Here is a 24847-nt window from a genome sequence, read left to right as displayed (position 1 = left end):
GGATGGAGGAGAAATGTGCAGTTCACATTTTAATGCAAACATACTGTTGCTGTTGTTATTGCTGTTGTTGTTATTTAAATAAATAGCTTAACTGACAGGAAGGTGTTGACAAAGGTAGCAGTTCCCTAGGTATGCTGGTCCCAGGCAATTCCGTTTTACTGTCTCTTCCTCTATCACAGTTTTATCTATGGTCCTCTCATCTGAGGATGTACCAATCAGCAAAACCACCAAAGCTGCCTGAATTATATCTCAGAGCTCAATCCTGCTTGAGTCCATAGCAGATTGTGTGTGTGTGTGTGGGGGGGGTTTCATGTGTTGTTGTTTTTTTAATTTTTAATTGGGTTTTTTTATTTAATTTCTTTGTTTCCATTTTTTTCTTTTTGCATGAAAATCCATGTGTATTTTTGCATGTATTTCCCCAAATGTACACATCAATAGTGCGCATCCTTGAATTGTACGCATTCTTATCCCATTGATTAAAGCTTATCTGTTTATATTTTTCAAAAGTACACATTTCTTCTTCTTCTTCTTCTTCTTCCTCTTCCTCTTCCTCTTCCTCTTCCTCTTCCTCTTCTTCTTCATCATTTAATTTTTTATGCCGCTTTGCCACAAGATGTCCCCAAAGTGGCTAACAACACAAGAGCAATACAAAAACAAGAGAGCATACCAATACATCAATTACAATACCACATCACTGCAATAATAAACAACCCAAACAGCTCATTTCACTAATACTAACATTATAACATTTCAGATCAATTACAGAATAGGCAAAATCAACCATTACTTCACAATAGCAGTTCTTATTTATCAGTAATGTGAAAGCCAGAGCCAAATATACGAAACCTTTCCCAGACACTGAGGCTGGTTTTTTTATGTACATTTTTCAAATGTATGCACGGTGTTGAACACATTTTATTTGGTCCACGAATCACATTGCAAGCTTGCAAATGCATGGACTTTGATCACAGTTTGCATATGAGTCCATTTTTGGTCTGGAAAGGGCAAATTGGGCAAATCCTGATCAAAAATGAACTGAAACCAATTTCTCATACATCCCTACCCTCATCTCACCTTATTCTATCTTCCTTCCCACTTCCCCACCTCAAATCGTGCTCAAAAGTGGAACAGCATCAGTTAGCATCACTGGCAACATGTTCTCAGCATCGGTTTGCAAACAGCAGCTCCTGACACATGCTTTGGCTCTCCTGTGGGAGTATGACAGCGCCATGTAGGAGAAGAAAGTGTGATCCTTGTCTGGCTGCGGGAGAGCTCGAGTGGGAAGGCGAGAGACTGCTCAGCAGGCCAACAGATGCACATGCATGCACAGAGAGACCCACAAACCAAAGGATAAAAGTCCCACCCCTTTTAATGTATGTGCACACATGAGTAGGGGGAAGCCTCGAGGTAGCCAAAGCCCAATTTACAGCGGGTGTGTGTGAAGTTGCTCTCCCTCCCAGAAAGAAAATGCCAGATGGTCTGTGTGTGTAGGAAAGATGGGTTGGCCTGACCCTGTGTGCTTGCCAGAGGCTGCAATAGCTGTTGGGAATCAACTTGTTATTCTGAACATGGGGGAAGGACAAGATCTGGACTGAGGCCCACTTCATTAAAAAAGAAAGAAAAAAAGAAAAAAGGTGGCATACCAAAGAGGCGGTTGTTGTTTTTAAATCATGCATCTAATAATGTAATGCTTAATGAACAAGAGCCTCGTGTGGCACAGAGTGGTAGGCAGCAGTATTGCAACCGAAACTCTCCCCACGACCTGAGTTCGATCCCAGAGGAAGCTGGGACTTAGGCAGCCAGCTCAGGTCGGCTCAGCCCTCCATCCTTCCGAGGTCGGTAAAATGAGTACCCAGCTTGCTGGGGGAAAGGTAGTCATGACTGGGGAAGGCAATGGCAAACCACCTCGCTATAGTCTGCCATGAAAATGCCAGGCAAGCAGCATCCCTCTAGGGGTCAGTAATGACCCGGTGCTTGCACAAGAGGAACCTTTCCTTTCCTAATGAACACACCATTTGTGTCTCATGGGAAGAAGACCAATAATGCTGGCTTTAATGTATCTGTGGGGCAAGCTAGAATGCTGATGGAGAGTCAAGTATTTTCCAGAGAGGGTATGCTGCACAAGGCATCTCCATACTATGAGGGATGTCTGTCACCAGGAAATCCATTTCGTTTCTGGCTTAATGAGTTCCCTGACATGGCAAACTCTACTTGCGTTTGTGGGCCTAGCCATGGGAATTTCCCAAATTCCATGAACTTTTCCCCATTTTTTTTTAATGTGGAAATAGAGATTTGTGCAAATTGCTATAGTGATTTGCATAATTTGTGCAAACTGCGGTGGAAATTTTCACAAATTAGGCAAATTGCAGCTGCAATTTGTGCGTATCTCTACTTGTGCAAAGTACAGAAAAAATGGAAACTCCAACTGGGCCAACTCAATGCAGATCGAGTTGGGACTGTACACAAAAAGCAGACTGAGGTCCAGAAGGCCAAACCATGGGACGCTTGTTGAACTTCACCCCTGCAACTAGATTTCTGTGACATCCCTACACACTACAGACTTAAAAAGGATTAGCAGCCCTTCCTCTCCTTTGGGGACGCTGGTCCTTTGAGGAGCTTTTGTATGTGTATCTGATAGCATGTGCATTCAACAAAGAATTCTCAGCCACTGTCAGGACTCATCTCTGTGTTGGGATTTCCCTGTGGTGACCAGAGGGATGTCAGGAACAAGTTAGCCTGACAGCTTTCTCCCATATGAGCCTGCCTGGGAATAATAACAGATATTCATGGGAGTCTGAGTTCTCTCAATCAGCCTTAGTGGGGACGTGAAAGGTTGGCCTTCTTGTTGGCCATTCCCAGGCTTTGGAACTCCCTGCTCAGGGTGGTTAGGTTGGCCCATCGTCTGTTGTCCTTCTGCTGGCAGGGAAAGATGTCTTTATTCCATCAGGTTTGGGGAATATAAGCTGGTCTGTTGCCGAAGGGATTTTTAATTGGTTGAAGCTGTTTCTTTTATTGTTGTGCTTTTAATTGTGTGAATTTTCTAAAACTTTATTTGTTTTTTATGTTGTGTTTTAATTCACATTTTGTTTTCCACCTGGATTTTATTGTTGGCCACCCTGAGCAGCATTTTTTGGTGAAAAGGCAGGATATAATACATACAAATTCACCAGCTAGTCTCCACATGTACGGCTAACAGCTAAAGGCATGGTGGGACTGCAACTCACAGGCCTGCCCAGATGGCATGTGGTCATCCTTCAACATCCACGCCTTCAGCACAGATGTCTGCAAAGGGCCACCTATGACTAAGCAACCTCCAGCTATTTTCCTACACACAGAGGGCAATTGTGAAAAGAGGTTGTGCATCTATCAGAAATGTATCTAGGGGTGTCTGCTGCTGGGAAATCCTGAGGTTGGAGGTTCTTCAATTTGCATAAACGTGGTATTGATTTGCACAAATATGGCTGTAATTTGTGCACATTCAGCCATAGTTCCACAAATTGCTTGGAAATTTGTGCAAATTTGGAATCTCCTGTGCAAAAATGCACAACCTTCCCAGAAAATCTGTGTACCAGCCCAACTCACTGCAGATTGAATTAGGTGCCACAGCAGGAACCCAAATGAAGCCTGGGGGGGGGGGGAGCCTAGGAAAACTCATTGAATTCCCCCCCCCCATGGATTTCTCTGACATCTCTAGTCAAGGGTTAGGCCATGAAGCCAAGTTTGCAGGCAGACAGTGCATGGAAAGTCTCTCAGACTCCATCCCAGGAAAGCATACAGAAGATGGAGCCTTCAGCAATGTGAAATTTGGGAGGGACAAATTTCCCTTTCAGTGGTAGAACACAGGATTTGCATACAGAAGGTCCCTGGTCCAATTCTCCACCATCTTGAGGTAGGGATGGGAAAGATCTGTGTCTGAAACTATGGAAACCCATTGCCAGGCAGTACAGACCAGGAGCAGAATCACAGAATCATGGAATAGTAGGGTTGGAAGGGGCATATAAGACCATCGAGTCTAACTCCCTGCTCAGTGCAAGAATCTAGGTCAAAGCATCCCCGACAGATGGCTGTCCAGCTTCATCTTGAATGCCTCCAGTATGGGAGAGCCCACCACTTCCCTAGGGAATGGGTTCCATTGTCATATTGCTGTGACAGTCAGGACATTTTTCCTGATGTTCAGCTGGAAACTGGCTTCCTGTCACTTGAGCCCATTATTCCGTGTCCTGCACTCTGGGATGATGGAGAAGAGATCCTGGCCTTCCTCTCTGTGACAGCCTTTCAAGTACTTGAAGAGTGCTATCCTGTCTCCCCTCAGGCTTCTCTTCTCAAGGCTAAATATGCCCAGTTCTTTCAGTCTCTCCTCATAGGCTTTGTTTCCAGTCCCCTGATCATCTTCGTTCACCTCCTCTGAACCCTCTCCAGCTTGTCTGCATCCTTCTTAAAGTGTGGCTCCCAGAACTAGACACAGAACTCAAGAAGAGGCCTAACCAGTGCTGACTAGAGGGGACCTGGTGGACTCCAGATGCTTTGGACTATAGCTCCAAGCCTTCCTGACCATTGGCCATGCTGGTTGGGGCTGATGGGGGTTGGAGTCCAAAATATCTGGAGAGCACCAGGTTGAGGAAGGCTGCTGTAGACAAGACTGAGATAGAGGAACCAGTGCTCTTGGTCATTATAAGGAAGCTTCCTATGTTCCGAAACAGTGGTGTAGTGGTACATTCTGAAGTGCAGCCACTCATCATGATAGTCCCCATAGCCACGCCCCTGAAGAGAGGCCAAAATGGCAGGCAGCTCTGTCAATCCAGCTCAACAAATTGGTTCTAGGAGTTTTCATCTGCTAGGTCAGGATGTCCATTGCTGGGAAATCCTTTTCTTTTCTGCTCAATGGAATTCCACAGCATGCCTGACCCAGCTTTTTCCCTGAACTCTGGGAACGTTCTGTGTATTTTTTTAAGTGGCGAGATTTGAGCAAATCATGGGCAAAATATGAACTAATCTGCACAATTTGCACAAATGGCGGCTGAAATTTGTGCAAACTGTGCATATTTGTATAAATTTCAGCTGTAACTTGCACAAATTCACACACACACACACACACACAGACACTCTATGAACTGGCCCATCTCACTGCACACCAAGTTGGGCTCTGCAATGGAAAATGGACCACAGTCTGGGGGGTCAAACCAAGGAAAGCTTGTCGATCTCTACTCCCCCCCCCCATGGATTCCTCTGACATCCCTAATGCTAGGAACAGGCCTTTTGAAAGCCAATGGTTGTAATTGCCCATTCAAGACCAAGCCAACCCAAAAATACTTTATGTGACAATAGGGAATGGTATATTGTTGCTGGGAAAATTCACCCCCCCACACACACACACACAGCTACTGTGAAGATTGCAACTAAGCTCAGAGAGAACAGCGACACCTTAGGGAAATGGGAGATAATGTGAGCATCCCTGCTAATCAAAAAAGTGTCAGGGCTGTGTCCCTGTGAGCCCTGGCTTCACTACACCAGTGTTCCTAGTGTTGTCTTTGTGTGTGTGGCCTGTGGGGTGGAGGTAGGGGATGTGGATATACACCTTTGGGATAAGAATATGTGTATTGCAGCATGTCCTTATTAGGGATGCTTGAAGAATTCAATCTTTGCACCTTCCAGGATGACCTGACCTGATTAGGGCTTCCCAGATAAAGAGAACAGAGTTCTCCTCTGGTATTTGCATGTTCTGAATATTCTGACTCTGTTCTCAGCTCAAATGTACGGTTTAAGAGAAAAGGCATGCAAAAAAGGGTATTTTGAGAGGAAATACATGTTTGGGAATGCATGTTAAAATGCATTTTTTTTCCTGCAGATTACAAAAAAAAAAAGAAACAAAGATTAATGTTGGAAATAGGACAGAATAGTCTATTAACACATGTGAAACTGACACAGGCCAGAAATTGACAGATCAATACATGGCCAATCTTGTTTTCATCTGTGGAACATGTGAGTGCATGTAAAATTAGAGTCAGATTCGGTCTATTTTGTCTGGAGGATATGTGACGGGTGTGTCACTTTCTCCTCTTGGTACGTGAAAAGCTCACTGGGTTTCGATAGCAACCTCGCAGAAAGTAGCCTTCTCCTTGTCTTGGGGTCAGAAATAATGTTGCACTCAAGTGTAGTTTGCAGATTGCCTGTTTTGTAAGTGACGAAGAATGGAAAATGATGTTGGGAGGGCGGAATCATTCCATGACATTAATTCAGCAGAGTGGAGTTAGGGGTGTCAGAGGAATCTGTTGGGGTGAAGGGTGAAGTTCACTGAGCTTTCATCAGCTCAGCCTCCTGGACTTTGACTCACTAACCCTTGCCCATCCCAACAATGACCCTTTTTGTTGTTGTTGTTCAGTCGTTCAGTCGTGTCTGACTCTTCGTGACCCCATGGACCATAGCACGCCAGGCCTTCCTGTCCTGCGCTCTCTCCCGGAGTGTGCTCAAGTTCATATTCATTGCATCAGTGATGCTATCTAGCCATCTCATCCTCTGCCGTCCCCTTCTCCTTCAGTCTTTCCCAGCATCAGGGTCTTTTCCAGAGAGTTTTCTCTTCGCATTAGGTGGCCAAAATATTGGAGCTTCAGCTTCAGTATCTGTCCTTCCAATGAGCACTCAGGGTTGATTTCCTTTAAGATTGACTGATTGGACCTCCTTGCAGTCCAGGGGACTCATAAGAGTCTTCTCCAGCACCACAGTTCGAAAGCATCCATTCTTCGGTGCTCAGCCTTCCTTATAGTCCAGCTCTCACAGCCATACATTACTACTGGGAAAACCATAGCTTTGATTAGAGGGACCTTTGTTGGCAAGGTGATGTCTCTGCTTCTTACTATGCTGTGTAGGTTGGCCATAGCTTTCCTCCCAAGGAGCAAGCGTCTTTTAATTTCATGGCTACAGTCACCGTCTGCAGTGATCTTGGAGCCCAAGAAAGTAAAATCTGTCACTGCTTCCATTTCTTCCCCTTCTATATGCCAGGAAGTAATGGGGCCAGATGCCATGATCTTAGTTTTTTTAATGTCGAGTTTCAAACCAGCTTTTGCACTCTCCTCTTTCACCCTCAGCAAGAGGCTCTTGAGATCCTCTTCACTTTCTGCCATTAGGGTGGTATCGTCTGCATATCAGAGGTTGTTGATCATTCTCCTAGCAATCTTAATTCCGACCTCTGATTCATCCAACCCGGCATTTCTCATGATGTACTCTGCATATAAGTTAAATAAGCAGGGTGACAATATGCAGCCTTGTCGTACTCCTTTCCCAATTTTGAACCAATCGTTTGTTCCATGTCTGGTTCTTACTGTTTCTTCTTGACCCTTGTACAGGTTTCTCAGGAGACAGGTAAGGTGGTCTGGTACTCCCATCACTTTCAGAATTTGCCACAGTTTGTTGTGATCCACACAATCAAAGGCTTTAGCGTAGTCAATGAAGCAGAAATAGACGTTTTTCTGGAATTCTCTTGCTTTCTCCATGATGCAGCGAATGTTGGCGATTTGATCTCTAGTTCCTCTGCCTCTTTGAAACCCAGCTTGTACTTCCGGTAGTTCTCGGTTCGCATACTGCTGAAGCCTAGCTTGTAGGATTTTGAGCATCACCTTGCTGGCACGTGAAATGAGCGCAATTGTGCGGTAGTTTGAACACTCTTTGGCGTTGCCCTTCTTTGGAATTGGAATGTAAACTGACCTTTTCCAGTCTTGCGGCCATTGTTGAGTGTTCCAAATTTGTTGGCATACTGAATGCAGCACTTTAACAGCATCATCTTTTAGGATTTGAAATAGCTCAGCTGGAATACTGTCATCTCCGCTAGCTTTGTTGTTAGTAATGCTTCCTAAGGCCCACTTGACTTCACTTTCTAGGATGTCTGGCTCAAGTTCAGTGACCGCACTATCATGGCTATCAGGGACATTCAGATCTTTCCTGTATAGTTCTTCTGTGTATTCTTTCCACCTCTTCTTAATCTCATCTGCTTCTGTTAGGTCCCTGCCTTCTTTGTCCTTTAGCATGCCCGTCTTTGCACAAAACGTTCCCTTGAGATCTCCAATTTTCTTGAAGAGATCTCTAGTCTTTCCCATTCTGTTGTTTTCCTCGATTTCTTTGCATTGTTCATTTAAGAAGGCCTTCTTGTCTTTCCTTGCTATTCTCTGGAACTCTGCATTCAGTTGGATATATCTTCCCCTTTCTCCCTTGCTTTTTGCTTCCCTTCTTTCCTCAGCTACTTGTAAAGCCTCATCAGACAGCCACTTGGCTTTCTGGCATTTCTTTTTCTTTGGGATGGATTGAGTTGCTACCTCCTGAACAATGTTACGGACCTCCGTCCATAGTTCCTCAGGCACTCTGTCTATCAGGTCTAATCCCTGAAATCTATTCCTCACCTCCACTGTGTATTCATAAGGGATATGATTTAGGTCATACCTGAATGGTTTAGTGGTTTTCCCGACGTTCTTCAATTCAAGCTGAAATTTTGCAACAAGAAGCTCATGATCTGAGCCACAGTCAGCTCCAGGTCTCGTTTTTACTGACTGTATAGAGCTTCTCCATCTTTGGCTGCAAAGGACATAATCAATCTGATTTCGATATTGACCATCTGGTGATGTCCATGTGTAGAGTCGTCTCTTGTGCTGTTGGAAAAGAGTGTTTGCTATGATCAGCGTGTTCTCTTGGCAAAACTCTATTAGCCTTTGTCCTGTTTCATTTTGTACACCAAGGCCATGCTTGCATGTTATCCCAGTGATTTCTTGACTTCCTACTTTAGCATTCCAATCCCCTATGATGAAGAGGACCTCTTTTTTGGGTGTTACTTCTAGAAGGTGTTGTAGGTCTTCATAGAACCCATCAACCTCAGCTTCTTCGGCATCAGTGGTTGGGGCATAGACTTGAATTACTGTGATGTTGAATGGTTTGCCTTGGATTCGTACTGAGATCATTCTATCATTTTTAAGATTGTACCCCAGTACTGCTTTTCCCACCCTTTTGTTGACTATGAGTGCTACTCCATTTCTTCTAAGGGATTCTTGCCCACAGTAGTAGATATGATGGTCACCTGAATTAAATTCGCCCATGCCTGTCCATTTTAGCTCGCTGATTCCCAAGATGTCGATGTTCAATCTTGCCATCTCATGTTTGACCACCTCCAGCTTACCTTGATTCATTGATCTGACATTCCAGGTTCCTAAACAATATTGTTCTTTACAGCATCGGATTTTCTTTTCACCACCAGACACATCCACAGCTGAGTGGCCTTTCGGCTTTGGCCCAGCCGCTTCACTCTTTCTGGCGCTACTTGGAAATACCCTCTGCTCTTCCCCAGTAGTATATTGGACACCTTCCGACCTGAGGGACTCATCTTCCGGTGTCATCTCTTTTAGCCTTGTGTTACGTTCCATGGGGTTTTCTTGGCAAGAATACTGGAGTGGGTTGCCATTTCCTTCTCCAGTGGACCACATTTTGTCAGAACTCTCCGCCATGACCTGTCCATCTTGGGTGGCCCTGCACAGCATAGCTTATGGCTTCACTGAGTTACGCAAGCCCCTTCGCCATGACAAGGCAGTGATCCATGAAGGGGAACAATGACCCTTGCCCATCCCAACATTGCAGTCTGAAATAGGGCTGACCTTGCATCCAGTGACCTTGACATTTGAGTGTGCCCACCACTGGAATGAATCACAGTCTGTGAGCTCTTAGTTTTAATTAAGGGTGGCATTGTGTGTGTGTGTGTTTTCTTTCCTTGATCTCAGATCTCCTTTGCTACTACCCTGTCATTACCCATTCCGATTTTCTTGCACATCCATCTGGCCCAGAGCGCTGTACAACAACAAGCCCCTTTGACTCCTGGTCTCAGAGTACTGTAAAACCCCAGTAAATCCACAGATGCTTTCAAACTGTTGCAAGGCAAGGAAAACTTCACTGTCAGATGCCTCCTCTCTTTTCCTAGCCTCCCCATAAAAGCCATTGGATGGGTAGAGTTCACCTCTGCAAGGATATACCATTGAATTTTTACAGCTTCGCTCCCTGCACGGTGGCTGGTTTTATTATGCAGTTTACAAGACTGAGCCCTTTAAGCCCCATGTCTCTTCTCCTCCTTAAATCTCTGCTTTTCAGGGCATTCATATCCCCTTCTGGTTGTGAATCATTTCTAAACTATAAAGGATTCTGTAATATCATGCCAGGGAAGAATACCATATAAAAAATGAGCAGAATAGTCCAGTGAAGCTGGGGGTTGGTAATCCTGGGACAAGACATCTTTGCCATGAAGTTGAAACAAATTTGTTTTCTTGGGACAACAAACTGTGCCCTCATTCTCTGTAAAGCACCATTAATAATAATATTAATAATAATAGGCTTGTTCACCACAAACACGTTTTCACTCTCTTTCCAGTGCATCTGCTCCTCCCTCTGAGATTATGCAGATCGATTTTGAAATAGAAGATCTCATCGAATTGCCAGGGACCCAGCTTATCACTTGGCAAGTTGAGTATCCAGGAGACCGGACATCTGATCTTGGCATCTCCAAGATTTACATAAGCCAGAAGGATCTGGTTGGCGTCCTTCCATTGGCTATGGTAAGATGAGCTGTTTGCTTATATCAGTTTGGAATATTGTTGATGGATAAACATGGCTTTCTATTCCAGAGCACACCGGATAGAATTCCACCACCCCCTTTTTTCTCACCTGTATTCTACACTGGCATCTGGAGTTATGCAGATCAAGGTCTCAGTGATTATTGGGGATATTCCACTATGATACCTTCCTTGCATTCAACTGAATTGAATCCAGAAGTCAACATTCAGGCATGATTAGGGTTATTTCTGACTGTTCACTCCAGATTCTTTCTGTACATTTTGAAAGGTGGTTTGACTTCTGCCATGGGAGTTTCCTCAACTTGAAAATGTGCAGTAATGACTTTTCGCAGGGTTACGATCTGTGGAAGAAGGAACATCTCCCAAATGCTGTTGTACTTCTTGATGTACAATCAGCTGATGCTGATGGTCCTAACCTGTGTGCCCAAGATGTTTTGGCATACAGCTCCCATCATCCCTCACCATTGATGATGTCAGCTAAAGCCCATGGGAGTTGAAGTCCAAAAACATCTGGAGGGCCAGAAGGTGCCAGTCCCTGTAACACAGAAATGTACTATATACTGAAGAGCCATTGGGTTCAGGAATGTTTCTTCCTTTCCCTCCCTATAATGTGTCATCCTCCCAGAACCACAGGCAGGATGGAATTGCAGTCAGTTAAATCAGCTTTGTAGTTAGCAGCTCCCCTGGTCACCATAGGTGATCCAAAATTCCATATAGGTGAGTGAGCAGGCTAGTGGAGGAGGGACTAGATCCCTTCATTCCTTCCCTGCTAGCCCATTTGGTTTCCATGCTAGCCACAGAGGAAGGAAAATCTCTTCCTCCCTGACCAGCACAGAAACACAGCAGGCTGGTGGAGGGGGGGACAGATCACTCTAACCTTCCTCCACCATTCTACATGGTTAGTGTGTGGATCCTCTTTCTGGTTTTATAGCTGCTGTTTGGGCTGTTTGGGCAGCCCTTTCCTGCTAATTTGGTTGGCTGTGCAGCACCTCAATACATCTGCAAGCAGTACAGAGTGTCCAGAAGTATTGTGTATGTCCAGCTTTGCACACACATATTAACAGGCCATAAAAATATGTATGTGAGCTTCCTAGCCTCCACACTCAGTTACTGTCAGGGTGGAAACTGAGCCGATAGAACCCCAGAGCAGTTCTGATTCTGAGGAGGATCAGCAATCCATTGGAGAGGAGCCAGCTCATCCCTCACAGACACAGCAGCTGGCAGAGATTCCTCCTGCCGGCATTCCTGAGATAGATAGTGACCCTGGCAGTGAGAGAGTGCGGGACGGGGGCTTGCTGGACACTCGACGCAGACGCAGGGAACAACGAGCGATGGAGGGCACGAAAAGGAGGCGTAGCACCCGTTTGGCATGCAAGCAACGGCCACGTCCCGTGGACCCAAGGGAAAGAGGGAGGATCTCTCCCTAGCCCATAAGTTCAGGGTCTTCAAGTGATTCTCCTTCAAACGGGGATCAACTGCCTACTCGGAGCATAGGCCACTCTGCTGTTCCTTTTTAGTCGCTGGTGATTAGCATCTGAAAGAGTCATTAAGTTATAAAAGGATTAAAGCCTTGAAAAGAATCCTTTTCATCTGTGTCTTGAGTTGGCTATTGGAGTCTACTGAAAGAGGCCGCTAGGCTGCTCCTGACAGTTATGGCCCAAACCTGCCCTGCCTGGTTGCCTAGAGCTGATTCTTACTTGCCACAGAAAGCCAAAAGAATGGAAGCCTGATGACAGATCAGAATTTGCTGAATGAGATGGTTACAACCTCAGTTAAGGCAGTGGTTTATGTGCACCAGGGATGGGCAACTCACAGACCATGTGCTGCATGCACCCCTTTCCCTGAAATTAACCTAATTTGGTTAAAAAAACATGCCATCCATAGTGGCTATGACTGCCAAAAGGGTCAAAATTTGCTTGTTTTATTCTTGGCACCTCGGCGGTGTTCCCAAAATGCCTCCCTGGACCTCCCAAAGTTGCCCAGCCCTGATGTATTTGGGCACAGTGAGTTAATGGTGCACTACCCCTTTTGACACAGCTGAACCTCCAGATGTACCCCTGTCTGTCTTTGGCCTAGCTGATACCCTGATGCAGGCCTGCATTAAGAACCCTGCCTGGGAACTATAGAGAATGCAGCTGGGCTGCATTTTCTAAAAGGACTAAATTGCAGCCCACAATTGTGGGGGGTTCAGTGGCAAACCTATCTCCCTCTTTTGCATTTTAGGGGTTGGCAGCAGAATTTGGGGGAGGAATTTACTGGAGCTCTTTGAAGTTCTGCCCCACTTTTGGACAATGTTATAGATTCCTCAGAATGCCCAGGGGAAAGACCCCATGAAATCGGGACTGTTCCCAGTAAATAGGCAGGGTTGAAGCATACGGAAGAGCAGACAAGATGGAACATGTTGCTATTTTAAGCAGATTCTGAAGCCTCCAATAGAAACACACACACACACACACACACACATCTTCAAATCCCGCTTTTGCATAATACCATACACAATGATAACTCTATAATCATGGGGAATTGAGTTATAACTTATAAATTGCCAAGTTCTTTGACCTTGGCTCATTGGAGAAGACAACTGGATGCCCCTTATTCCCAACAGAAATGATTCCTCATGTGTGTTCTCTGGCTCCAAATTACTGTCCTGGAAGGAACAAGGTATATAATTTCCATGGTTTCGGATGCCTGGAGCTTGCTCTGAGACCCATATATTAGAAAATATTGACACACATTATTATTTGATCCTGAGAAGGGGGAAGGAGATTTTTTTAAAAATCAATCTTAGAGGGGTTTTTTTTCAGGGGGGGGGGAATAATAATAGGAGATGGGTGGTTGCCTAGTGACGGGCAGTTTATTATGCCATTAGTCAAGGTTGGAGAATGGTTTATGCACTTCATGGAGATGATAAGGGTCACTGTTGCAATTTACCAACTTTAGAACAACTCCGACGTCGCCTGAGTGCTTAATGACACAAAATATTATTGTATTTCTCTGTTATTGCTGTATTTTTTTTTAAAACCCACAATATTCTTACATGGTCTCCTGGGTTACAAACAGCAACCAAAGAAAACAATTCTGCAACTCGATTTGCAGATGTTTCCTAGGCTAGAACCGGGAAATGGTTGGATTGATGCTCTGCTGCTCCTGTTTTGGGAGGACCTATTCCAGGGTGCTGATTGAAAAGTTCTCTGTGATGTTATATCTTCCCAGACTTTGGAGTGGCTCCACCCACCCAGGCATCTGATTGTTTTTTGTTTGTTTGCTTGCTTTTCTGACCTAGCAGGGCCATAAAAGCTTCCAGGTCTGACTTGGCCTCTACCAAGGTTCCTCATCTTTATGGTATCTGGCTTAGGAACCCTTGGCTCTGTGTAAAACTGCCCCATGTGGTGGGCTATCAGGACTGCAGCTTGAAACATCTTTGTGGCAGTGCAGTGTTTCCAGGCTCTGGACTAGCTCCACCCACTCAGGTTGGCCATTGGGCCCTCCTGGACAGGAAGGACTATAGAAGCCTTCCTGTTTGAACTGGGACCTTGCCTAAGGAACAAGGTCTTCTGGGCTGTGTGTGTCCCTCTCCTCTAACTCAGACCCTTGCGTCTTGCACCCTGGTTCAACTCCTGCCTCCTTGTTCCTGGCTCCCCTATGACTAGGGATGTTAGCGAAACCTGCAATGGCTTCAAATGATTTCAGATTTCTATGAATGTGACCTGTGGATTCCACAGCGGGCCAGCTTTTTCTGAGTCACCCAGATCTCACAGACTTCTGGACAGGTTTTTTCCCACTTTGGGGGGGGGGGGTTTGTGCAAATGCTTATGTGTTCAAGCACACATGAGCACAAGGGTGCATCACCTCCAGTGCGCATTTGCATACAAATGAAATCCTCATCCAAAAAAATCCATCAATGAGCAAATAACAGAATGAAAGGGGCTTGACAATCCACAAAACACAGACGGAACAGATTTAACAAAATCTGTGCATCCCTACCTCTGGACCAGGAGGTAAGTGCAGCCACTCCGCCGTGGACTCCCAACCCAAGGTCGGATTCTTTGGAATCTGGGCTTATTTGAGCCTGCAGCGGAATTATCCAGCATCCCTACCTGCATGCCATGTAACTGTTAAGATGAGGAGCCTGTCAGAGAAAAATGAGGTGGCAACCCTAATTCAGTACCGACATGGATTCCAAACAAGCCTTTTTATGAATGAAACCCGCCAAGCCCTGGGCCTGGTTGGACCATTCTATCATTTTCAGTTTCTCCCACACTCATTTTGTATTATTATGTTTAAGTTCTTTTCTCCTGATTATGCAGATCTTTGTGAACTTTGGTAATTTCTTATAAAAACTTAACTAGGCATGTCTGTGGCTGGAAAATGCATTTTTTTTTTTGGTTCAATGGGGTTCTGCAGGCTTTTCCCTGAACTCTAGGAACTTTTTTTGCATCCCCCCCTTGCAGGTTCTGCACTTTGCACAAATTTCTGAGCAGTTTGCACAACTTATAGCTCAAATTATTGCTCAGAAATTTGTTCAAATTGCTCAGAAATTTGTTCAAATTGCTCAGAAATGTACGCAAATTGCGGAGTCTGTTGGGAGAAAAAACATGAAAAATGCTCAGAGAATCTCTGAACTGGGTCAACTCTCTGTAGACCAAGTTGGGCACTGCGGTGGGAACCAGAACAAATTCCAGGGGGATGAACCTAGGAAAACCCATCAAACTCTCCCCCACACAAATGGATGTCTCCAACATCCCTAAAGTGAACTGAAACAAGATTCCCACCCATCCCTACATTTAGTTTGGTGGGTCCCACATGTAGCAATGTTGCTTTATCTCATTTCCTCTCAACCAACCATCAATTTTGTCATTGCTGTTTTCCAACCCCCTCTGCCATCCCTCCTCTTCTGGGTGTGCTTTCTCTTTTATATTCTTACCTGAGGATTATTGAGATGCAAACGATGAGAACAGATGGCAGCAATTCTTGATGTTCCAGTGCTGGGTTGATCCCTGCCAAAATCATTGGCTGATGATAAAACTCAACATAGTTTGCAACCCCAATAGCATTAAGAGTTGGATAAACACGCCAAGGGAAGGAGGGACTTTCAGGTCAAAATTACTGTTGGCAAAGGCATGTTCTGCTCAGATCACATCCAGCAGCTGGAGATAGAGATGAATTATGATAGCTGCCCAACTTGAGCTGTTAGGACAACTGGTTCATCATTTTAAATTGGAGAACATCTTGGCACAATATTTATTACATTTCTGGTGATTGCAGAATATGTTTGCAGTTGTATTCACAATGCCTCTTGCCTATTTACTTACAAGAGGGTCCCCCACCATAAATATCCCACTTTGCCAGTGATCCTGCATACACTTCAATGGAAGAGAGTTAACATTGAAGTTAATGGGTCTTGCTTTTGAGTAGACATGCATAGGATGTGACAGTTCCAGTTTTTGTTTTAATGATTAATAGAGTCCATTTACAAAAGAATATCAGGTCAACTTCGAAGAGGGGGAAATAAAGTACAAACTAAATCAGATATGATAGGATTCTTCAAGTACTTGAAAGGCTTTCACAGAGAGGAAGGCCAGGATCTCTTCTCAATCATCCCAGAGTGCAGGACACAGAATAATGGGCTCAAATTAGAATAATCCAGATTCTGGCTGAATATCAGGAAGAACATCCTGACTGTTAGAGCAATATGACCATGGAACCAACTACCTAGGGAGGTGGTGGGGTCTCCCACACTGGAGGTATTCAAGAGGAGACTCGACAGCAACCTGTCAGGGATGCTTTCACTTGGATTCCTGCATTGAGCAGGGGGTTGGATTTGATGATCCTATAGGCCCCTTTCAATCCTACTATTCTATGATTCGATGATTCAAAGCTAGGTACATTGCATCATATGTTTTAAAACATAAATGTATTTATTTATTTATTTATTTTGTATGCCTCCCACTAGCCAACACTCTCTCCAATATATTAATTCACTATATTGTTCAATCCAGCTTGTATTTAAATTAAATCACACACACACACTTCGTATTTAAACAGCCTCTAGCTTCTTAGTAACGATGTATAGGATTGCAGTGTCAGCTGTATTCTGTGCGTTGTTTTGGATTTTGTGTGTTTCCAGCTTGGAACATGGCTCACATTCTAGGGATTTATTTATTTATTTATTTTATTCAAAAATGTTTAACCTCTGTCCTCCTTTCCATTTTGCCACTGAGACACCATAGGTAGCAAAGAACAACCCTAAATATAAGCCATAAGTAAAATATTGGGACAACAGCTAAGTTTTGCCTGTAACCTGCTGAAGCAGCCAAATCTTGTTTTCCCTGCTTCCACATTTCTTCCTTTCCTCTGTTGTTTGCCCTGTCCCTGTGTTGGATTTTAGATTGGAAGCTCTGCAGGGCAGAGGCCTGCCCTCTTGTACTTTGTAAAGCCTGATGCAATCATCACAACAGTCAAAGAACCAGGAGGGACCATACTTCAATGGTAGAGCCCCTGCTTTGCATGCAGAAGGTTCAGTCTCTGGCATCTCCAGATAGGGAGATTCTGCTTTGCATGCAGAAGGTTCAATCTCTGGCATCTCCAGATAGGGCTAGGGAAGAATCTTGCCTGAAACCCTGGAGAGCCATTGCCAGTCAATGTCAACAATACTGGGCTAGATGGACCCAGGGACCAACTCAGTATAAGGCAGCTTCCTATGTTCCTAAACAAACCTCTCCTTCCAGCAACCCTCCCTATAGGTGAGAAGCTTTCAGCCAGTGCTCTGACCAAGGTCTTGAACAGTTCTGCCTTTTATTTTCTTTTTAGCTTGAGTGCAGACCTTGGTGGCTTCACTGTGGACTTCATTCTGTCCAACCTTCTCTTTGCTTTACCTACTGGGAAATGCGGCTCTGCTATGTCTGGTGCTGGATCATCATTCCCCAACCCAGTGCATTCCAGATGTGTTGGACTACAACTTCCCATCACCCACAGCCCGCAGAACAATGTCTGTGGTGGCTGGGGATCTGGTGGGGGTGCACCAGGTTGGGAAAGTCTACACCAGACCATCCAGCTATCAGATACTACAACCATCAGGCCCTCACTTCCCTGGGAGCTCAGTGCCTAGATGCAACAGGACAGGTCAGGACAACAACCCCTTTTCCAGAAGGCCTGTGTTGGTGTGTGCTGATGGAGAGTGAGGTGGGGAAATGAATGCAGAAGATGGATCGCCATTGTCATGTCAGAACATCGTCGTCGTCGTCATCATTATCATCATCCTATTTATATCCCACCTTTTCCACAATACTGGGACTCAAGGTGACTTTACAACATTAAAAACATGTACAGTTAAAACATATAAATAGGAATATGTAACTGTTAAAAATCAAAGGTCCAGCCAGATTTCTAGTGGGAAGGAGTTAGGGTTGTCAGAGAATTCTGCCAAGGACTCCAGTGAGGTCAGATTCTTTAGAATCTGACCCCCCAGAATCCAAGGCGGAATGGCCTCCCGCCCCCCGCCATCCTGCGGAATCCCCCTGGGATGGAGTTTACCTGGGGTGGATGCGGTGGTGGCTCTGGTGGCGGCGGCTCTGGTGGCGGCAGCTCCAGCTGGTCTCCCGGCCAGCCGCTGCCAGGCTGCTGCAGCCGCAAATGGCAGCCATTGTAGCGGCCGCCATTTGCATGCCTGCAGGCAGCTGTGATAGGCTATGTAAGTATTTACGTAGCCTATCATGGGCTACCGTAGGGACGCAAATGGCGTCCCCTATGCAGGACACCATTTGCGTCCACACCAGCCCGGCAGCAGCTGGAGGCCCTGCTGTGGATTGGCCCAGCCTGTGGCTCCGTGGCATGGCCACGGAGCGGAGCCAGCCAGGCAGGATTCCGGGAGGGAGGACCAGATCGCCTCCCCCCCCATCGAGGATTCCAGGGGGGAGGAACGGATCACCTCCCCCCCCAGCAGATGCCCCGACTGGAACCAGGTAAGGGATTTGTACATCCCTAGAAGGAGTTCCATAATCTGGGTGCCCTGAGAGAGGACCTTACTCCTGCATATTCATCTCCAGTGGCCCTGGGATATAGACCAGGGACTTCTATGAAAACCTAGGAAGATGGGCAGGGATGGGTGTGAGGAAATGGTTCCAAGCTGTTTGGGACTTTAAAACTGTGTTGCATTGTTGTGTTGTTGTGTTGTTCTTGTTGTTGTATTGTTCTTTTTGTTGCTGTTACTTGGTTAGATTTATTATTGCATTTTTATTCTGCCCATCATTCAAGGGGCTTAGAGTATATGTCCTCCAATGTATTCTCACAACAACTTTGTGAAGCGAGTAGGCTTAGAGAAAGAGGGAGGGAGGGATTGGTATACAGTCACTCCGTGAGCTTCAGAGCCAAGCGCAGACTTGAACCAAGGACTCTGAACCCTTTCACTTACCACTACACCACTCTGGGTAACCCACACTTTAACCGGGCTTACAGATGAACCCAAATCTTACTTTCTTCCCATGTTGAAAGGCTTTTAAGGCTGTCTGTCCTGTGTGTACTGCACAACTGCCTGAGCCCTGAGCAGCCCTTCATCTCCTGGCATTGACTGTGTCATTCACATTTCAGACTCGATAAGTCAGCTTTGTTCCTCCCAGGATAATTAGGGTTGCTGGCAAGCAAAGGCAAGTCAGCGGGTCATTCAGCCAAATTAAGCGCTCTCTTGTGCGCGTGCGCGTGCTCTCTTTCCAGACAAGCACAACTTTTGTTCTCGGGTCTCTATCAGTGCAAATTCCTAGCCAGGGTTCCTTTTATTTTCCTCCTCCCCACCCAACCCCACCCTGCCCTGCCTTTTGTAGCAGGGCATCAATTGATTAGATCCTCCCCACCACCACCACCCTCTTTCTCTGAATGCACCGGGAAGGTTTGCTTACATCGCAATCAACACCGATCGAAAATTAACCTCTAATTACTAATTGATTAAAGCTGTGCTGGGGAGAGGATTTGAACCTCAGTTAATGATGTACAGAGTCAACAGTGGCCCTCATCTAAACAGAAGCAAGGGCTGTAATTTCAGACTTTCTACGGCTACCTCTAGGGATGGACGGGTTGTGTGAAATCCATTCCATCTGCGTTTCATGGATTGTCAGGTGCCTTTCATCTGCCCATGGATGGAATGGGGGGGAGGGGTATTTCTGAACATGCACAAATTTGCGTATGTGCAAATGCACATCTGTGCAAATGCACAGGTGCAAAAATGCACAAATTCCCCCCAAATGTGCATTTTCATGCTTTAGCCTATGGGGGAAATTCACATTTTTTGGCTGTTTTTTGTTTGTTTGTTTGTTTGTTTAATTTTGCATGCCTGTCAATGATGAAATTTGTGCAAAATTCAGAAAACTGGTCTGCAGGTCTGTGGAATCTGCCCGACAGGGGGAAAGCTAGTCCACTGTGGAATCCACTGTTCGGATTAATAAAAATCCGAACTCATTTGGTTCCATTGCAGATTTCTCCAACATCCCCAGACCCTCAGGCTAAAAGTAGTTCAACACCCCTGTCTTAAAGCATGGGCAGTATCAGGACTGCGCAGGGAGATAGTTAGCAGCTCAGATTCAGAAGAGGAGCAGCCAGAACTGGGGGAAGCATTTTCACAAGCCAGTTCAGATATGGGTAGGCGTGCTTCTCAGGTTACCAACTCCCAGATGGACAGGCATGAAGCTTCCTCCTTGCCCCCCCTCCCGTGAGAAGCAGCGAGCAGGAAGAAGAGGGGCTTGAGGACTGTGACCTAAGAGATGCGAGGCAGCAGCGCAGAACTAAGAGAGAAACATCAGGGGCGGAGCTCAGATGGTCGAACCGGTTAGTGATGCGTGAGAGGCTATGCAGGGAAGCAGCACGCAAGGGGCAGGACCTCCCTCCCTAAGTTAGCCTAGCCAGATCGCCGCCCTTTAAAACGGCAGGCAACTTTCGGTGGTCCCATTTGAATCCCCTGGAGGCATTCCTTTGTAGCCAGAGAGTCTTCGAGGATTTGCATCTGGAATGAACCTGTGTATAATGAATTAAAGCCATGAGATTGAAGCCTCTCGTGTGTGTGTGTGTGTGTGTGTGTGTGAGAGAGAGAGAGAGAGAGAGAGAGAGAGAGAGAGAGAGAGAGATTAAGGAAAGAGGGGGCCAAGGAAGTTGTAACAGGCAGGCTGACATAGGGAGATGCACTACTTCAGATATTTCAGTCCCAAGCAACTTAAAGCTGTCAAGGGAGGTGCCGGCCCCATGAATTGGGCTCTGAAGTGAATCAGCAACCAGTGCAGCTCTTTTAGATTGGGCAAAGAGCTGTAGCACAGTGGTGGAGCATCTGCTTTGCATGCAGAAGGTCCCGTATTAAATCACCATCATCTCAAAGTAGGGCAAGGAAAGAATCCTACCTGAAACCCTGGAGAGCCCTTGCTGCCAATCAGTGTTGACATTACTGGGCTACATTGACCAACCACCGAAGGTTTGTTGGTTTTCTGGTTTCTGTGCATATGCATCAACATATTTAAGTACGACTCTCATCACATCTCATAAAATGTTAAATGTATACCTTCCATTTCCATAGAGGTGGAACATCCAACTGCCATCTCCTCGATTTCATGTCATATATTTTTGGCTTGTGTTTTTTGTCTCGAGGTGGCACCACTTTTGTTTCCCTGGAAGATTAAAACCTTTTTGAGATTATTTATTTACAAGAGCTGACAATCTTCCCCAAATGGGTTTGAACAAGTGTATAATTGGATAATTTGGCAATGAGTAAGACAGACCCCCAGAGATCTGGAATTACATTTTGTGTAAGAAAAGTTCGTTCTTCATGTAGAATTAATTTGATTTCCTCTAGATTACAAGCAGTAACCAGAGTCGTCAGCTGAGTGAATTAGTGTGCTGATTTTTAGCATCCTTCTTTTAACTGTGAGGAATGGGGAGGGGGGGTGCAGCAGTAGTATTTACGTTTTTGTTTGTTTGTTTTTCAGTTTGTAGACTGACTTTCAAATCTGATCAGCCCCATATGAGTTGATGCAATAGGAAGACAATAGAACTATAGAAAAGCAAAGGATATGAACAACAGGCATAAAAACAGTCTTAATTTGCCCTACAGAAAGTAAGCAAGAAAGGATCTTTCCCCCCTTTTTAACTCTATCCATCCTAAATACCATATGAAATAAAATAAAGTAGACATGGCCTGGTGAGCATCCTTAGGAAGAGAGATTCAGAAAGGCAGGGTTGCTTGACATGGAATCTTATCAGGGTAAGAGCCAGGGAGCAGGATCCAGAAACCAGGAGTCAGAGCTGAGGAATTGAGACAGAAGACAGGGGAAAAGACCCCATAGAAATACACCAGAGACATGAAGACCATTGTTGCTCAGGCAGAGAAGAGCCATGCATATGGTACCATCAGCATTCATGTGCCACCATTGCAAACTGAGAAAGAAGTCTCTGGAAAAAAAGAGTTTTTTCTGAGAAAGCTCTTAAATTCCAAGCTAATTCTGAACTGAGCCAATGGGAGTCCATCTATGTCAAAAATCCCAAAGCTCTCCCCATCTCCAAGAGTAGTCTATTCAACAAAATAGCTGATGCCAAATGTGGGCCCAAAATATTGATCAGGCAGGTAAAATACCAGACATTTGGCAACCCCACAAAGAGAGGGTGCCACCCCTGAGAAAGCTCTGTTCATTGTAGCCATCCGTCTGGCCTTAAGGGGTGGTGGAGTTCAGAACGGGGCTTCATTTGTGGATCTGCACAAGTAAGCAGAAGTGTTTCTGTGGAAAAGAACGGTTTCATAATTGACCCAGACCATTTATTGAGGCTATAGCTCTGACAGACTTCATGTATAATATGTAGAAAGTGTTAAATTCAGTCCCTAGCATCTTCAGGTAGGACTGGGAAAGTCCCCTGTCTGAAACCCTCAAGAGCCTCTAGCTCCATCTAGCTCAGTATTGTCTACACTGACTGTCAGCAGCTCTACAGGGTCTGAATCACAGGGTCTTTCCAATCACCCAGTATGTGATCAGGTGGACAAATTCCTGGACAAGAAGGCTATTGATGGCTACTAGTCCAGATGGCTCTATGCTACTTCCAGTATCAGGGGCAGTATGCCTACGTAAACCAGTTGCTGGGGATTATGGGCGGGAGGGTGCTGTTCCACTCCTGTCCTACTTGTGGGTTTCTCATGGGCAGCTGGTTGGCCACTGTGTGAACAGAATGCTGGACTAGATGGACCCTGGGTCTGATCCAGCAGGGCTCTTCTTATGTTCTTAAGTTGTGCTCTGAAGAGGGTTGCATGAGTTCACCTGCTATCAGCACCCTTCATTCTCCTCCTCCTCCTCCTCCTCCTCCTCCTCCTCCTCCTCCTCCTCCTCCTCCAGTTGCTGCACCAGTTGCTGGGGAACATGGGCGGGAGGGTGCTGTTACACTCATGTCCTGCTTGTGGGTTTCCTATGGGCAGCTGGTTGGCCACGGTGTGAACAGAATGCTGGACTGGATGGACCCTTGGTCTGATCAGCAGGGCTCTTCTGATGTTCTTTAACCGGAGATGCCAGAAATTGCACCTGTGACTTTTGGTGAGTGCTCTGCTACTGAGCAATAGTCCTGTCCCCATCCTGGGCAGATGATTAAGGGTAAACAGATTGGTATCTAACAGTAGGCCTGCAGGCAATCAGCAAGGGTTTCTTATTCCCAATGTTTTAATGGTAGCGACAACAATTTCCCCTTCTGAAATTAGGTTTCTGAAATCAAGAACTTGTGCGGGGGGGGGGGATAGGAATAGATTTGTGTGTGAAAGGATTTGTGTGCAAGCTCCTGTTCTGATACAGAAAGCAAATCCCTGGGCTGAGCCTGGCCTCAAAGACACCCTGTTGTGCAATTCTGTCCACCTTCCTGAGGCGCTATTTTGCACCAGCCTCTGGTTGGTAGATCTAGGGGTTCTATTGGAAAAGCAAAGCTGATCCCATAAGCCTAAAGCAGGGGTGTAGAACCTTAGGCCCAGGCACCACCTCTGTGACCCCAATCTGGCCCTCCTGGGTTCCTCAGATGGCCATACACCTCTTCCCCTGATCACCCATCATTTGGTGGTTTCCTAGAGTTTGTGTGTGTGCGCGCACACACACACACACACACCATTCTAACCAGTTGAAATGCCTCTCCTAACAATTAGTTACTGTTAGGATGAACTTGAAGCTAAAATGTGCTGGTGTGTTGGGTATTTTTGTCCTCACCCCGTTTGTCTTCAGGCAAGCCTACCTTTGGAATGCAGCTCCCAAGAGCTTCTTTGAAATTGAAATTTGTTCCTCAGACTGGAAGGCGTGCAACATCCCTGGCCTACAGTCTGCCAACCCCTGGCCTACCACAGAGTATAGCCTTCTTGCCCCCCTGGCCTACCACAGACTGTAGTCTTCTCGGACTCCTGGCCTACCACAGAGTTTAGTCTTAAAGCCTCCCTTCAAACCCTTATTATATGTAATGTATGTCCCTTTGTTAGGGACTGCGGTGGCTTAGTGGTTAGGATGCTGAACTGCAGACCGGAAGGTCGGCAGGACAGCAGTTCGAGACCTGAGTGCCGCGTGACGGAGTGAGCTCCCGTCTTCAGTCCCAGCTCCTGCCAACCTAGCAGTTCGAAAGCAAGGAATTGCAAGTAGATAAATAGGTACCGCTTCGGCGGGAAAGGTAAAGGCGTTCCGTGCACCTCGGTGTTCAGTCATGCCGGCCACATGACCACGGAAGCGTCTTCGGACAGCACTGGCTCTTTGGCTTAGAAATGGAGATGAGCACCACACCCTGGAGTCAGACACGACTGGTTGGGGACACCTTTACCTTTACCTATGTCCCTTTTTATGTCCCCACCTAACTTCCTCCTCCTCCTCCTCCGGCCCCCATATACAATCATGTACCTTCCTCTTCCCCCACAAATTTCTGTTCATTATTCAACAATGGCATCTAGGGGTGTGGAGAGAGAAGGTTAAGTCAAAACCCAACATCAAGATGAGGCAAATGCTGGATTTAAAGTGTTGACATTTAACGAGACAAAATGGTAGGCTTAGATAAAAATGTAATTGTGAGATGAAGAAAAAAAAAAGCCTTTTTTTTTTCATCCTAGCATTTTCCCCAGTCGGTCTATCATAACATTACAGACTCCATACCCCAGAATAGAATTCTACAAAAATTACTACCCTGGAGATACAGTAGGTACAGTTCAAAGTGACTTCTTTTTCCCCACCTGCTACGCTCAACTTATTTTCGTCAAGTCGGTCAGCCCCAAATGGTATGAAAGACGT

At 45.7% G+C, this 24847-nt stretch overlaps 1 protein-coding gene across 1 annotated transcript in view; it reads left to right on the top strand.

The window, feature by feature from the left end:
• Positions 1-24847, top strand: part of TMEM132D (transmembrane protein 132D) — a 376683-nt gene that overhangs the window by 214274 nt on the left and 137562 nt on the right. The window contains exon 4 of the mRNA XM_084819261.1: positions 10391-10574. Coding sequence (XP_084675387.1) covers positions 10391-10574 — 184 coding nt within the window. The remainder of the gene's footprint in view (positions 1-10390; positions 10575-24847) is intronic.

This window comes from Heloderma suspectum, chromosome 13 (assembly GCF_057233095.1).
Source record: "Heloderma suspectum isolate Gila_16-S chromosome 13, 16-S_ref, whole genome shotgun sequence".
Classification (NCBI taxonomy): Eukaryota; Metazoa; Chordata; class Lepidosauria; order Squamata; family Helodermatidae; genus Heloderma; species Heloderma suspectum.
Note: the sequence above shows the minus strand (reverse complement) of the source record. Positions and strands in the feature narration are given on the sequence as shown.